General features: G+C 34.7%; 1 protein-coding gene across 6 annotated transcripts in view; it reads left to right on the top strand.

Moving 5' to 3' along the window:
• LOC143237360 (cell adhesion molecule 3-like) overlaps nt 1-16,315 on the top strand; it is a 245,821-nt gene that overhangs the window by 223,960 nt on the left and 5,546 nt on the right. For 5 of the 6 annotated variants that reach the window (XM_076476551.1, XM_076476533.1, XM_076476558.1 and 2 more), the window contains exon 6: nt 5,362-5,599. In XM_076476551.1, coding sequence (XP_076332666.1) covers nt 5,362-5,599 — 238 coding nt within the window. The remainder of the gene's footprint in view (nt 1-5,361; nt 5,600-16,315) is intronic. The other variant, XM_076476569.1, reaches the window with a different exon arrangement.

Below are 16,315 nucleotides of genomic sequence, written 5' to 3'. Positions count from 1 at the left end.
TATTTGTTTGTTTGTTTAGATTATTGAAATAAAACCTTATTTATTTTAGCGAAAGATAAAACAACAACCTATCATTATATTATAGTGTTTTCGTACTTTTTACCTCTGATTCCAATACCAATCAAAGCACCAATCTCGAACCCGGAAACGTTACCATGGTAACATGTGAAAATTGTTATTGTATTCAGTAGGGTTATGCTATGGTAGGCATAGCACAGATAGCCCTCTATGTAGCTTTTTGTTTATTTTTTTTTACTTTGAATTACGCGCAACTCTATACGAGAACTATCTGCACTAGCCATCCCAAATTAGCAGTGTGAGACTAGAGGAAGGGCATAACCACCCACCGTCAATTTCTGGTCTACTCTTTTACCAACGAATAGTGGGATTGACTGCTCTACATAACGTCCCCGCGACTGAAAGTGAAAGTATATTTAGTGTGACAGGGATTCACACCTGTAACCCTCAGATGCGAGTCAAGTGCCCTAACCACCTGGCCATGTTATGGTTCATAATGAATTACAAGCTTTGTTTCAATGTGTACAATTTTAAGGTCACTATTGCCTGAAATGTCTGTTTGTTAGAGAGTTTTGAATTTCGTACATAGCTACACGAGGACTATCTGCATTGCCCATGCCTAATATAACAGTAATAGACTAAAGGATAGGCAAATAGTCAACTACACCCACCACTAGCTCTTGGGATACTCTTTTACCAACGAATACTGGGATTGCTCATCACATTATAACGCCCCCACAGCTGAAATAATTGAGCCCGTGATCAACAGACTGTGAATCGATCGCCCTAGTCGCTGGATTATCCGAGGCCTGCAGAGGACACATCAAAATTATTGTAAGGCCTTATTCCTGTAGCACAGTAACAACAGTTCTGAGTTGAAAACACGCAAAATGCTTCTCTCTCTGCATATTGTGTTTTAGTTGATACACGAGTTAGAAGTGAAAAAAGTCCTTTAAAATAATCTACCTTGAAAATCCAATAAAATCATCTACCTGGCTGTACCGAAAGAGCCATTTTGAGAGTTAAGAAACTTGACAAAGAAGTTTCATTACTGTTCCCACAATTAATCCAACTATCACCTGAATGGGCGGTTTCTTATTTTCGTGTGAACAGCACATTACCGGAAATGACATTCCTTTTAATTAAAATCTACTATGTGGGCATAATATGGGCGTGTTTTAATTTCGTTATTTATATATATTCTAGTGTGTTTTTTTAAAGTTAATTTTACAACCTAATGTAAAGTAATGTAGAAACCATAGAAAGACTAGAACTATCGTAATGTTTATTATATTTAGTAGGAATAACCTCGAGGTAAGGTAACCATCAACATTTTGTGGTTCAAATTTTCAACACTGCACTTCGACTACGAAGTATTCAAGTCCATTATTATAACCATTCGTAAAAGCAGTCCTGAGAAATTCTAGCAAGTCTAAGCATTTATAGACCTGTACCATATTTGAGCTGCACGTGTATATTTTTTATTTAATTTTCTACTTGAAACAATTAAGGGGTTTCGTTTGTTTAAAACCTCTGTCACAGGTTGTGTAGGACTCATAAAAAAAAGAATCTAACGCGTATTTTGAATGAATATAGAACATTAGCAGCCATCTTTAGCATTTGTTTCAAACCAGCCATTTGTTTATCCAAAAGCGCAATTTAAATGTTTTGGAAATCTCTCTTTTTAGTTTAGCCAAATTTGGTTTCATTATCGTCTGTGTATTTTGAATGTGAACTTCGAAAGGTGTTTTTATTATTGGTTTTATAAAACAGTCATTCAGATTTTAAGAAATATAGTGCAATACGCAATGCATGAATTATATCCATTAATTACATATGAAAAAACAAAAGTCAAATAATAACTAATTATAAAATACCCAAGACGGTCAAAGAAATTCCTCTAAACGTTATTCATTTTCATGAAAGCTACCTTACTCTATTCACAGGACACAACAGGAAACAGGATAGACAACAAGGGACGTATCTATCATTGAATGGCTGGCTGAGCCAATGTCTCGTGATGAATAAAAAACAGTATAATGAGAAAATGGCTGTAATCTCGTTCTAAGTAACATACAACAAATTATGTGAAGAATATAAGTGAGACCGCATTCTGCAGGTACATACAATTTGCTTAGCGAATCCAATTTGTTCACTCTCCTGAACGACTTATTACTAAGAGAAATCAATCTCTGGCTGTAGTTTCTCTCAGTAGGAAAGTTACGTTGAAGCGATAATACTTTAATGATAGCTTACTAAAATAAGAAAAAAACTCTTTAATGTTAAAATAAAGGAGTTATCTTTTTCTGAACGTTTGTGGTTAAACGTTTGTCAAAACGTAGAAATGAGAAAAGACTCACCGGATCTCGCGCATCTCAACAGTCGTATCTCCAATAAGCTTTTCTGTACGAAATATAATGTGTGGATTTGGAATTGGAATGGTAATCATTGACTGTTACTGATGCATTGAATGTACTACTGATGCAGTGAATGTACTACTGATATAGTGAATGTACTACTGATGCAGTGAATGTACTACTGATATAGTGAATGTACTACTGATACAGTGAATGTATTACTGATACAGTGAATGTATTACTGATATAGTGAATGTACTACTGATATAGTGAATGTACTACTGATATAGTGAATGTACTACTGATACAGTGAAAGTACTACTGATACAGTGAATGTATTACTGATACAGTGAATGTACTACTGATACAGTGAATGTACTACTGATACAGAGAATTTATTACTGATACAGTGAATGTACTACTGATACAGTGAATGTATTACTGATACAGTGAATGTACTACTGATACAGTGAATGTATTACTGATACAGTGAATGTACTACTGATACATTGAATGTATTACTGATACAGTGAATGTACTACTGATACAGTGAATGTACTTATACAGGGGCAACATTGATTTTAATTGCTTTTTTTTTTTTTCCTTTATTGACTACTAAATTAGTAGTTGAAAGAAAATATTAATACCATTCGAATGATATAAAAGTATTCAATGCATTTCGTAGCTGTTGGAAGATGTGAGAGCCAAACTTTGGTTTCTCTTTGATAAGTTTACCATCTCCCCAGCTTGAAGATATGGTGCAAAATAATGAACTCAGTATAAAGAAATTGAAATTCCGAAATGAACCAGAAGTTACAGTTAAAACGACAAATAGATTGTAGTGCAAAATAGAATCTCATGTAACCTATAGTGACTTGTTTATTTTCACATTAATATACCTTAGTATCTTGGTCACATCTTCAACTAAATATGTTCAGCTTGCTACTCTAAGTAACAACTCCTAGATAATTTGTTTTCGTTACTATAGCTCCTTACATAGGAGAAAGCTGTATCTCCAGAAGACGACACCTCTAACAGTTTCTATTCAATATCGGTTTTAGATTCTACTGTGATGACTGTTTAATTTCATTGGTTGGGAAGGCCACCTCTCTTACTAAGACAATATCCACTTGTTGTATTTTATTGTATGGTACGTTCTATTTCTAAATTAACTCAAGTTGTGAATGGTAGCATGGCTCACCACTGTTAAAACCTCATTTATATTTAATAGCAATGTATCCACAAATATATTCCCGTTCATTAAAACTATCTTATATTCAGTATCAATAAATTCACATTGACATCTTCCATCCATGTAAACTGTCTTATATTCAGTATCAATAAATTCACATTGACATCTTCTATCCATTAAAACTGTCTTATATTCAGTGTCAGTGTATCCACATTGATATCTTCCATCCATGTAAACTGTCTTATATTCAGTGTCAGTGTATCCACATTGACATCTTCCATCCATGTAAAATGTCTTATATTCAGTGTCAGTGTATCCACATTGACATCTCCCATCCATGTAAACTCTCTTGTATTCAGTGTCAGTGTATCCACATTGACATCTTCCATCCATGTAAACTGTCTTATATTCAGTGTCAGTGTATCCACATTGATATCTTCCATCCATGTAAACTGTCTTATATTCAGTGTCAGTGTATCCACATTGATATCTCCCATCCATGTAAACTCTCTGATATTCAGTGTCAGTGTATCCACATTGACATCTTCCATCCATGTAAACTGTCTTATATTCAGTGTCAGTGTATCCACATTGATATCTCCCATCCATGTAAACTCTCTTATATTCAGTGTCAGTGTATCCACATTGATATCTTCCATCCATGTAAACTGTCTTATATTCAGTGTCAGTGTATCCACATTGACATCTCCCATCCATGTAAACTGTCTTATATTAAGTATCAATGCATTCACAGTGACATTTCCCATCCATGTAAACTGTCTTATATTAAGTATCAATGTTTCCACAGTGACATCTCCCATCCATGAAAACTGTCCAATATTAAGTATCAATGCATTCACAGTGACATCTCCCATCCATGTAAACTGTCTTATATTAAGTATCAATGCATTCACAGTGACATCTCCCATCCATGTAAACTGTCTTATATTAAGTATCAATGCATTCACAGTGACATCTCCTATCCATGAAAACTGTCTTATATTAAGTATCAACGCATTCACAGTGACATCTCCCATCCATGTAAACTGTCTTATATTAAGTATCAATGTTTCCACAGTGACATCTACCATCCATGAAAACTGTCTTATATTAAGTATCAATGTAATAACAGTGACATCTCCTGTCCATAAAACTAGCTTTTATTTAGCGTCAATGTAGTTACAACTGCCTTACTTGGATGTTACGTACTGTTAGTATTACTAAGAATATTAAGGTTAGGCTGCGTTATTACCAAAGATACATGTACACTTAGTTGTGGATGTATCTATAATACCACCGATTCATCTACTGCTATAAATGGTATCTATGTGTAAGATTTCACATTTAAAAATCCTATCTCGAGAATGTATTATGGGTTATTAGTAATAATAGTAACATACAGGTTAATGGAAAAGCTAGCCTTCTTTAGGCCTTTAGAAACACTGACGTTTACATTTTAATAGAAACATCACCCTTTTAGCTCCCCAAGTAGCACGGTGTTATATTTACAAACATATACCTGTAGAAACCGGGTTTCGATACCCGCGATGGGCAGAGCACAGATAGCCCTTTGTGCTTAATAACAAACAACAACTAACATTTTATATGGGTTTTATTGTTTTGTAGAAAAGTAAAAAATTGATTATTTAAATGAAATTAAATAGACAGGCAATTAGGCATATTGACAGCGTGAAAATCATTAACAGCACAGACAATTAGATAAGTATATATACTGGCAGTGTATAAATAATTAGATATACTTTCTCTCTTGATATATATATATTAATAACACAGGTTGGAGCAGATTATGATACCGTGTATTCAACCATCTTGCACGATGATGGACTCGAAGTATCTTGTTTGAGTCTCCGATTCTTGATAACCTCTGACCACTTCACCAATGGAAATATGCGGTTGAAGTGTGAAGCAAGCATTCCTAGGGTACGATACACGATGAGCGATGAGGCGCTGGTGGTCAGTGAGCAGCTGCAACACGTGTCCGGACTCCAGATCCGGGAGAACCTGAGTAAGAGTATGTGATCACAAGTTAGGTTTTAAATTACAACCAGAGCCCTTTCTAAAGTTGGACCTCACTTCATCAGCTTACCCTCGGTCATGAAAGGTTCACCTTTTGAAAGAGTTCGGATTGTCGAGTTATATATTCTTGTCGGTCTCTAAGTGCCAGAAACCTAAATTTAAGTGGACACTTTTTTTTTCTAATTTATATAAACAATAAATTTATATTCCATTGTAATATGGTTTCATCTCAGCCTCAGTTAAGGAAATACACACGTGCCACTGATTCAAAAATGTGTAAGTCATGAATAATGATAAACAAGTTTTTGAAGGAATATGTTTCATTAAGAAAACATTAAAACTTAAAAAGTGAAAAGTGGCCCATCATGGCTAGGTGGGTTAAGGCGATCGACTCGTAATATAAGGGTCGCGGGTTGGAATCCCCATCGCACCAAACATGTTCGCCCTTTCAGCCGTGGGGGCGTTATAATGTTACGGTCAATTCCATTATTCTTTGGTAAAAGAGTAACCCAAGAGTTGGCGGTAGGTGGTGATGACTAGCTGCCTTCCCTCTAGTCTTACACGGCTAAATTAGGGACGGCTAGCGCAGATAGCTCTCGTGTAGCTTTGCGCGAAGTTCAAAAACAAACAAACAATCCTACTGAGAAGCTTATATTATCTTCATTGGATTTATTAGTGGATAAAAATTCTATAACTATCTCTAATGAAGAGATAGGCCTTCTTTTGAAAGATCGCAGGCTGTTAGGATTCTTTTCTGATAATTAGGGTGAAACACAGGCATGTAAAATTATAGATTAGGGAGAAACATAGACATGTATTATTATAAATTAGGGAGAAACATAGGCATGTAAAATTATAAATTAGGGAGAAACATAGGCATATAAAATTATAAATTAGGGAGAAACATAGGCATGTAAAATTATAAATTAGGGAGAAACATAGGCATGCAAAATTATAAATTAGGGTGAAATATAGGCATGTAAAATTATAAATTAAAGTGAAACATAGGCATGTAAAATTATACATTTGTTGTTTGTTCTTGTCAGGATTGATAAGTTGACAATAAACCTTTCTTTTTGAAATAGTGTTAAGACCCACTATTAGAACTACAGGACTATATCTCCTAAAAGTTTGTCCCTTGTTTAAATTACTTGTTACTTGCACTTACGTCTTATATTCTTCCCGTATTCTTCAGCGTGGGGATTAATTCATAACACATTACGTATTCCTATGTTTTCTCTTAACCTTTCAACCATTATATTTAATAATTTCTAGATTTTTACACAGTGATTATACTTAGCTAATGATATTCAGCGATAGATCAATGTTTGTAATACATACACCAACCTCACACCTAAAGAAGCCATTTTACGAGACGATATTGGTAACCAAATCATTAAAACGTACACCTAAAGAAGCCATTGCACAAGACTTTATTAGTAACCAAATTATTAAAACGTACACCTAAAGAAGCCATTTTGCGAGACGATATTGGTAACCAAATCATTAAAACGTACACCTAAAGAAGCCATTTTGCGAGACGATATTGGAATCCTAATTATTAAAACGTACACCTAAAGAAGCCATTTTGCGAGACGATATTGGTATCCTAATTATTAAAACGTACACCTAAAGAAGCCATTTTGCGAGACGATATTGGTATCCTAATTATTAAAACGTACACCTAAAGAAGTCATTTTACGAGACGATATTGGTAACCAAATCATTAAAACGTACACCTAAAGAAGCCATTTTGCGAGACGATATTGGTATCCTAATTATTAAAACGTACACTTAAAGAAGTCATTTTACGAGATGATATTGGTATCCTAATTATTAAAACGTACACCTAAAGAAGACATTTTACGAGACGATATTGGTATCCTAATTATTAAATCGTACACCTAAAGAAGCCATTTTGCGAGACGATATTGGTATCCTAATTATTAAAACGTACACCTAAAGAAGTCATTTTGCGAGTTGATATTGGTATCCTAATTATTAAAACGTACACCTAAAGAAGCCATTTCGCGAGATGATATTGGTATCCTAATTATTAAAACGTACACCTAAAGAAGTCATTTTGCGAGATGATATTGGTATCCTAATTATTAAAACACCTAAAGAAGCCATTTTGCGAGACGATATTGGTATCCTAATTATTAAAACACCTAAAGAAGCCATTTTGCGAGACGATATTGGTATCCTAATTATTAAAACGTACACCTAAAGAAGTCATTTTGCGAGATGATATTGGTAGCCGAATTAATAAAACGTACATTTAAAGAAGTCATTTTACGAACCTTTATTTTTTATGTTTAATTTAGATACTTACTGCATCTTCTGCACTGTTCTCAGAATGATGTTCATACCTTAGGAGGGAATTATTAATACGGTTTATTATGTTTTAACCGGACACAGTATAATATAATAGGATGACTATTGTTTTCCGATCTACGTTTCGTGGATTAGAGAGCAACTTACGTACCTGCGTTATGTTTCCAGATGTTCATATTTACTTCTAAGGTGTTTACCTGATTTCATGAATTCATTGGCTTGTTGATTTTTGTGTATTGGTTTATATCGCTAGATGTTTGTTTTGGACGTTTGATATACGTTCATGTAACTGTTATTTTCAATTACTTATATCTAATTTAATTTTTAATTCATGTTTTATGTGTTTGGTATACTACCTATTATCTATATTACTTTGAATAAGTGTTAATTTTTCAATTTATATATAATGCCACGTTCGTGGCACCTTGTTTGTTCCTTGTTGCTGTAACTTTTTCGTTGAAGGTATACTAGAAGTTGGTGTATTTTCTGATAGTAAAGTCTCATCAGGCTATCTGCTATGTCCATCGAGAGAAATCAGACCCCAATTTTAGCATTGTAAATCCAAAGACTTATTGATGTTCAACCAAAGGTGGGGACATACCGGAAAGACGTGACCTGGTTGTTAAAATACGATGTTCTGTAGTTGCCTTTCCTCCAGCTTATCCGCTCACTCTTAGGAAAAAGTCTGCGCAAATGGCTCTAAAGTAGCTTTTCGAGGAATTCTGAAACAAACAGTTTTTACGGTATTTACCCTACGAGGATCCACACATGATTCAATCTTCGTTGTGTTGTTGTCATATACAATTTAACTTTACTTTATTGAGGATCAAAGGCCACCTGGAGGTGTCACCTGTTTTAATCATTCGCACCGTAGTATGGGTTTTATTAGTAAAATTACGTCACATAAAGGACACTCAACGTTGTAATTTATACTGTTGTGACATCAGTAAAATGTGAACATATCATGAATCATGAGAAGAATTATGCCTCACCTAGGCTACAAGTATGGCATATGAACTTGTGAAATAACTGTTACTCTTAATACTGGTTTTATTTACATTTGTATCAGAACGATTTTAATGACACCTTAGCTCGAGTCCCGTGTGATGGCACTCATTCCTTTTTATAGTTCTATATTTCGAAATGTCGATTCTGACAGCAAAAACGTAAAATCACATACTTTTATAGGTATTTCTTCCGTATTTTAACTGTACATGCATTGTATTTATTGGTTTTATTTGGGACGGCGTTTCATTAAACTGTGCGGTTAGTAGCTCCATTTCTATCACATTGACCAGCAAGTAGCTCCATTTCTATCACACTGTACAGTTAGTAGCTCCATTTCTATCACATTGACCAGCAAGTAGCTCCATTTCTATCACACTGTACAGTTAGTAGCTCCATTTCTATTACAATGTACAGTTAGTAGCTCCACTTCAAGTACAGTGTACAGTTAGTAGTTCCATTTCTATCACACTGTACAGTTAGTAATTCCATTTCTATCACAGTGTACAGTTAGTAGCTCCATTTCTATCACACGGTACTGTTTGTAGTTCCATTTCTATCACACTATACAGTTAGTAGCTCCATTTCTATCACACTGTACAGTTAGTAGCTCCATTTCTATCACACTGTACAGTTATTAGTTCCATTTCTATCACAGTGTACAGTTAGTAGTTCCATTTCTATCACACTGTACAGTTAGTAGCTCCATTTCACACTATCACACACTGTACAGTTATTAGTTCTGTACAGTTAGTAGCTCCATTTCTATCACACTGTACAGTTAGTAGTTCCATTTCTATCACACTGTACAGTTAGTAGTTCCATTTCTATCACTCTGTACAGTTAGTAGTTCCATTTCTATCACACTGTACAGTTAGTAGCTCCATTTCTATCACACTGTACAGTTAGTAGCTCCATTTCTATCACTCTGTACAGTTAGTATTTCTATCACACTGTACAGTTAGTAGTTCCATTTCTATCACACTGTACAGTTATTAGTTCCATTTCTATCACAGTGTACAGTTAGTAGTTCCATTTCTATCACACTGTACAGTTAGTAGCTCCATTTCTATCACACTGTACAGTTATTAGTTCCATTTCTTTCACAGTGTACAGTTAGTAGTTCCATTTCTATCACTCTGTACAGTTAGTAGCTCCATTTCTATCACACTGTACAGTTAGTAGCTCCATTTCTATCACACTGTACAGTTAGTAGCTCCATTTCTATCACACTGTACAGTTAGTAGCTCCATTTCTATCACACTGTACAGTTAGTAGCTCCATTTCTATCACACTGTACAGTTATTAGTTACATTTCTCTCACACTGTACAGTTTGTAGTTCCATTTCTATCACAGTGTACAGTTAGTAGTTCCATTTCTATCACTCTGTACAGTTAGTAGCTCCATTTCTATCACACTGTACAGTTAGTAGTTCCATTTCTATCACAGTGTACAGTTAGTAGCTCCATTTCTATCACACTGTACAGTTAGTAGCTCCATTTCTATCACATTGACCAGCAAGTAGCTCCATTTCTATCACACTGTACAGTTAATAGCTCCATTTCTATTATAATGTACAGTTAGTAGCTCCACTTCAAGTACAGTGTACAGTTAGTAGTTCCATTTTTATCACACTGTACAGTTAGTAATTCCATTTCTATCACACTGTACAGTTAGTAATTCCATTTCTATCACTCTGTACAGTTAGTAGCTCTACTTCAAGTACAGTGTACAGTTAGTAGTTCCATTTCTATCACACTGTACAGTTAGTAATTCCATTTCTATCACACTGTACAGTTAGTAGTTCCATTTCTATCACTCTGTACAGTTAGTAGCTCCATATCTATCACAGTGTACAGTTAGTAGTTCCATTTCTATCACACTGTACAGTTAGTAATTCCATTTCTATCACAGTGTACAGTTAGTAGCTCCATTTCTATCACACGGTACTGTTTGTAGTTCCATTTCTATCACACTATACAGTTAGTAGCCATTTCTCCATTTCTATCACACACTGTACAGTTAGTAGTGTACAGTTAGTAGTTCCATTTCTATCACTCTGTACAGTTAGTAGCTCCATTTCTATCACTGTACAGTTAGTAGCTCCATTTCTATCACAGTTTAGTAGCTCCATTTCTATCATCACTCCATTTCTATCACACTGTACAGTTAGTAGCTCCATTTCTATCACTCTGTACAGTTAGTAGCTCCATTTTTATCACTCTGTACAGTTAGTAGCTCCAATTCTATCACTCTGTACAGTTAGTAGCTCCATTTCTATCACACTGTACAGTTAGTAGTTCCATTTCTATCACAGTGTACAGTTAGTAGCTCCATTTCTATCACACTGTAAAGTTAGTAGCTCCATTTTATCACACTGTACTGTTAGTAGCTCCATTTCTATCACACTATACAGTTAGTAGCTCCATTTCTACCACACTGTAAAGTTAGTAGCTCCATTTTATCACACTGTACTGTTAGTAGCTCCATTTCTATCACACTATACAGTTAGTAGCTCCATTTCTACCACACTGTAAAGTTAGTAGCTCCATTTTATCACACTGTACTGTTAGTAGCTCCATTTCTATCACACTATACAGTTAGTAGCTCCATTTCTACCACACTGTACAGTTAGTAGTTCCATTTCTATCACACGGTACTGTTTGTAGTTCCATTTCTATCACACTATACAGTTAGTAGCTCCATTTCTATCACACTGTACAGTTAGTAGCTCCATTTCTATCACTCTGTTCAGTTAGTAGCTCCATTTCTATCACACTGTACAGTTAGTAGGTCTATTTCAAGTACACCCTTCTTGATATGGTAGAACTAGACTCTTCTTGATATGGTGCAAACACACCCTTCTTGATATGGTACAAGTACACTCATCTTAATATTGTACAAGTACATATTTTTTGTTCCTTGATGTCGAGAAACCCAGTTGAAATAAAAATGTATCTCAGAACGGCTGGTATGTGTGTTAACACTTTTACTGATAAGCAGAGAACAACGTTTCGACCTTCCTAGGTCATCTTAGTTACAGTGTCTTTAGGACACAAGAAACAGACTTTTGAAAGTATCAAGGGATGACATCATACTTATAAATATTGACGTCAGGTCCCCACATGTATGAATACCAGTTTTGAGTGTTCTTAAAATAAAGAGGTAATGTAAAGATACTTAATATCGTCTTTTCACACTAGACCAAGGCAATGTAAAGGTAATAAGTATCGTCTTTTAGCACTAGACCAAGGCAATGTAAAGATAAGTATCGTCTTTTAGCACTAGACCAAGGCAATGTAAAGATAATAAGTATCGTCTTTTCACACTTGACCAAGGCAATGTAAAGATAATAAGTATCGTCTTTTAGCACTAGACCAAGGCAATGTAAAGATAAGTATCGTCTTTTAGCACTAGACTAAGGTAATGTAAAGAAAAGTATCGTCTTTTAGCACTAGACCAAGGTAATGTAAAGATAATAAGTATCGTCTTTTAGCACTAGACCAAGGTAATGTAAAGATAAGTATCGTCTTTTAGCACTTGACCAAGGTAATGTAAAGATAAGTATCGTCTTTTAGCACTTGACCAAGGTAATGTAAAGATAAGTATCGTCTTTTAGCACTAGACCAAGGTAATGTAAAGATAATAAGTATCGTCTTTTAGCACTAGACCAAGGTAATGTAAAGATAACAAGTATCGTCTTTTAGCACTAGACCAAGGTAACGTAAAGATAACAAGTATCGTCTTTTAGCACCAGACCAAGGTAATGTAAAGATAACAAGTATCGTCTTTTAGCACTAGACCAAGGTAACGTAAAGATAACAAGTATCGTCTTTTAGCACTAGACCAAGGTAATGTAAAGATAATAAGTATCGTCTTTTAGCACTAGACCAAGGTAATGTAAAGATAACAAGTATCGTCTTTTAGCACTAGACCAAGGTAATGTAAAGATAATAAGTATCGTCTTTTAGCACTAGACCAAGGTAATGTAAAGGTAATAAGTAAGTATCGTCTCTTTAGCACTAGACCAAGGTAATGTAAAGATAATAAGTATCGTCTTTTAGCACTAGACCAAGGTAATGTAAAGATAACAAGTATCGTCTTTTAGCACTAGACCAAGGTAATGTAAAGGTAATAAGTATCGTCTTTTAGCACCAGACCAAGTCACACTATTGTTTCTAGTAAAAATATAATGGAAATCTGTGGTATTATAGACAATGTCAGAATTATCCTTCTGGAGAAAATAAACCGGATATTTTCCGTGAGTTTTTGTTCCAAATCCAGATACACAGTTCTTTTGTATTAGAATCTTGTGATGGTTAAACATACGAGAAAGGCATCATAAAACTGGTTTTATTGAACGTTCTCAGAGTATTTTCGTGTACTTTATTTCAGTTATTTGTTTACTTATACTTCAACCCGAAGATACACAATGGACTATCGGTGCTTTTCTCACCACGAGTATGAAAACTCGGTTTCTAGCATTGTAAGTTGACAGACATGCCGCTATGTCAATGGCGGGGGTAGGGAAGGCGTTTAAATCACGTAATGAATAATGATCATAAAGTTTACAATAATATTGAAAAGTAATATCACTATTGAAAACATTTCAGTGAATAAATTCCAAACTTAATAAGTAGCCAACAGAAGCGCTCGAATTTGGGTTTAACACTGTAACTATTATTGGAAGCTACTTCAAGTTGGATGGAAATTGTTGCAGAGTCTTGAAACTATTCTATTTACAAAAGAAAAAAGGCAGAGTGCATCTAATTCTAGTCTCTGTGCTCTCACTTCAGACTCTTCTTTAGGTACTCTGAATACAGCGTCACCTTTGTATCAAAGTCCTTGAACAAGTGGAAACTCTGAATAAAACGAATACTGCACCTCCTGTAGAAAATACGTTAAACGCTCTTGAGGCTATCAATGAAGGCATAAGAACTCTATTTTCGAAGGAACATAAGTATTACACTAGGCTTAAGCTTATTTGTCTAAAAAAGAGACAAATGTAAACAAAAGATTGGTTTACAGATACTTGTACATCCGGTTTGAGAACACATGAGTATTTCAACTGAATTTCCATTTAGGACTATAGAGCAACATTATCTTTTTAATAAGATATATTTGAGTGGTAACTCAGAATAAAATAGAAGAAATATTTCTCTCGACAAACACGTCAGAGTTGGACATCGAAGTATACAACTTTAGTATGTAAATAGAACCTAACTCGGCTACTTATATTTAAGACTTGGTTATTTTTAGGCAAATAGAATCGAATTTATGTTGGTGGAAAAGATTTACACACAATGAAGAGAAGATGTTTTAACTCCTGTTCAACCATACTTTCTATATTCAACCATTGTTCTACCATGTTTCTTAGTTTCAACCATTGTTCTACCATGTTTGTTAGTTTCAACCCTTGTTCAACCATGTTTCTTAGTGCCAACCATTATTCAAACATGTTTGTTAGTTTCAGTTCCTGTTCAACCATACTTACTAGATTTAACCATTGTTCTACCATGTTTTTCAGTTTCAACCCTTGTTCAACCATGATTCTTAGTGTCGACCATTGTTCAACCATGTTTGTTAGTTTCAACCATTGTTCTACCATGTTTGTTAGTTTCAACCCTTGTTCAACCATGTTTGTTAGTTTCAACTCTTGTTCAACCATGTTTGTTAGTTTCAACCCTTGTTCAACCATGTTTGTTAGTTTTAGTTGATGTTCCACCACGTTTTTCTACAAATCAATAACAAAATTTATCTGTTCACTTACAGGCTCAACTTTTAATATAGTAATGTTACAAGATGTTTTATACTAACGTAAACTCAAAGTTCTTTATTGCTCTATTAGAAAAAGAATCATACCGAAGTGTTTGGAATTCTATTTCTTTTTTATAGCTTTTCGATTGAATTTAATGATCTAAATATAAAACGAACCTTGGATTCATGAGAAAAAAAAATGACACAAACGTTACTATAGCGGTAAAATGGAAATTCTTTGGAATATACCAATACAATTCTATCTTCCAAATATAAATGTGGACAATGTATTTCCAGCTGGCTAAAAAGAAACCCTTGACCAGTCTAATGCTGTTGCAATAACCAATTAAGTTGTCGTTATCAAACAGAAGAGCTATAAAGAACTAAGTCATTTTAGAATCCACATTTTTGGTTTTTCAGGTCCACAGTGTAAAACGATATATTAATCCTGCGTGACATGTTTATTGCAAAATTCGTTGATGGTTGAAATTTGCGCAAAGCTACATCGTTCAGATCGCAAGAGGAAGACCACAACCACCAGGCTACGTCAGGCTTTCCATTGATGAAATCAACTTTAAGGCTCCTATATATTTTGATTTTTTTTTGATAAAAGTCTTAAGATCAAAGCTGATTAGTGGCTTGTATTTCTGTTTATTATTTGAGGCTTACCTACTTCTAATATTAAAGTAGAAGTTCTACAAAGATTTCCTTGTATATTTTGCTGTGTTGAAAGTCATATAAAAGTAAAGACTTGTCCAACAGGAATTAATAATAAACACATATGTTTGAATAAAGATAATAATAATAATATGGATTTGAAGAAAAAGCTCTCGGGTTAATAACTACACTTCACCATTGTGACCAGGCAATAAACCATGTACAAGTTTCCCTTTTAAAAATTCTGGTTAATAGCAATGCCAGATTCTTGTAATCTCGTGGCTCTCACGAGAATAGAAATACTTGATATTTAAAGCCCTTTTGTTAGGTTGCTATGGATACTTTTTGGCGGGTGAATCTAGTAGCGTGGCAATTTCCTAATGGAGGTAAAAATCTGATCTCTTTGTGTCGCTGTCACTTGTTAATGTGGAAGTTCAGATGGGAAAGATCGTGGGAAGTATAGAATTATCAAGACTACTTTTGTCTTATGAGGGACGATACAAGAGTATGTTTCATGTAAGGATAAAACACAGATATTTTCAGTATTGTGGACGAGATATGGGTCTATGGAGGTCTAAATTTTGTTTCATATTGTTTTAATAACACCATAAAATAAAAAGTTCACACGAGCATATGCAAACAAATTAAGTCGGAGAATTATAAGTTAAAAAATAATTTCATTTTATTTTGTTTTGACCGGTTTCACATCTTCGTTCCCAGCTGGGATAGTGGTAAGTCTTTGGATTTATTATGCTATAATCAAGGGATTGACTCTCCTCCGTGGACACAACAGATAGCCCGATGTGACTTTGCTGTAAGAAAAAACACACACACACACACGAAGTGAGACCATAAGACATAAAAAGTCTTACACAAACGGCCTGGCGTGGCCAGGTGGTTAAGACACTCGAACCGTAATCCAACGGTCATGGGTTCAAATCCCCCATGCCCGCC

This window comes from Tachypleus tridentatus, chromosome 2 (genome assembly GCF_004210375.1).
Source record: "Tachypleus tridentatus isolate NWPU-2018 chromosome 2, ASM421037v1, whole genome shotgun sequence".
Taxonomy (NCBI): Eukaryota; Metazoa; Arthropoda; class Merostomata; order Xiphosura; family Limulidae; genus Tachypleus; species Tachypleus tridentatus.
This window is presented reverse-complemented; position numbering and strand designations above follow the sequence as displayed.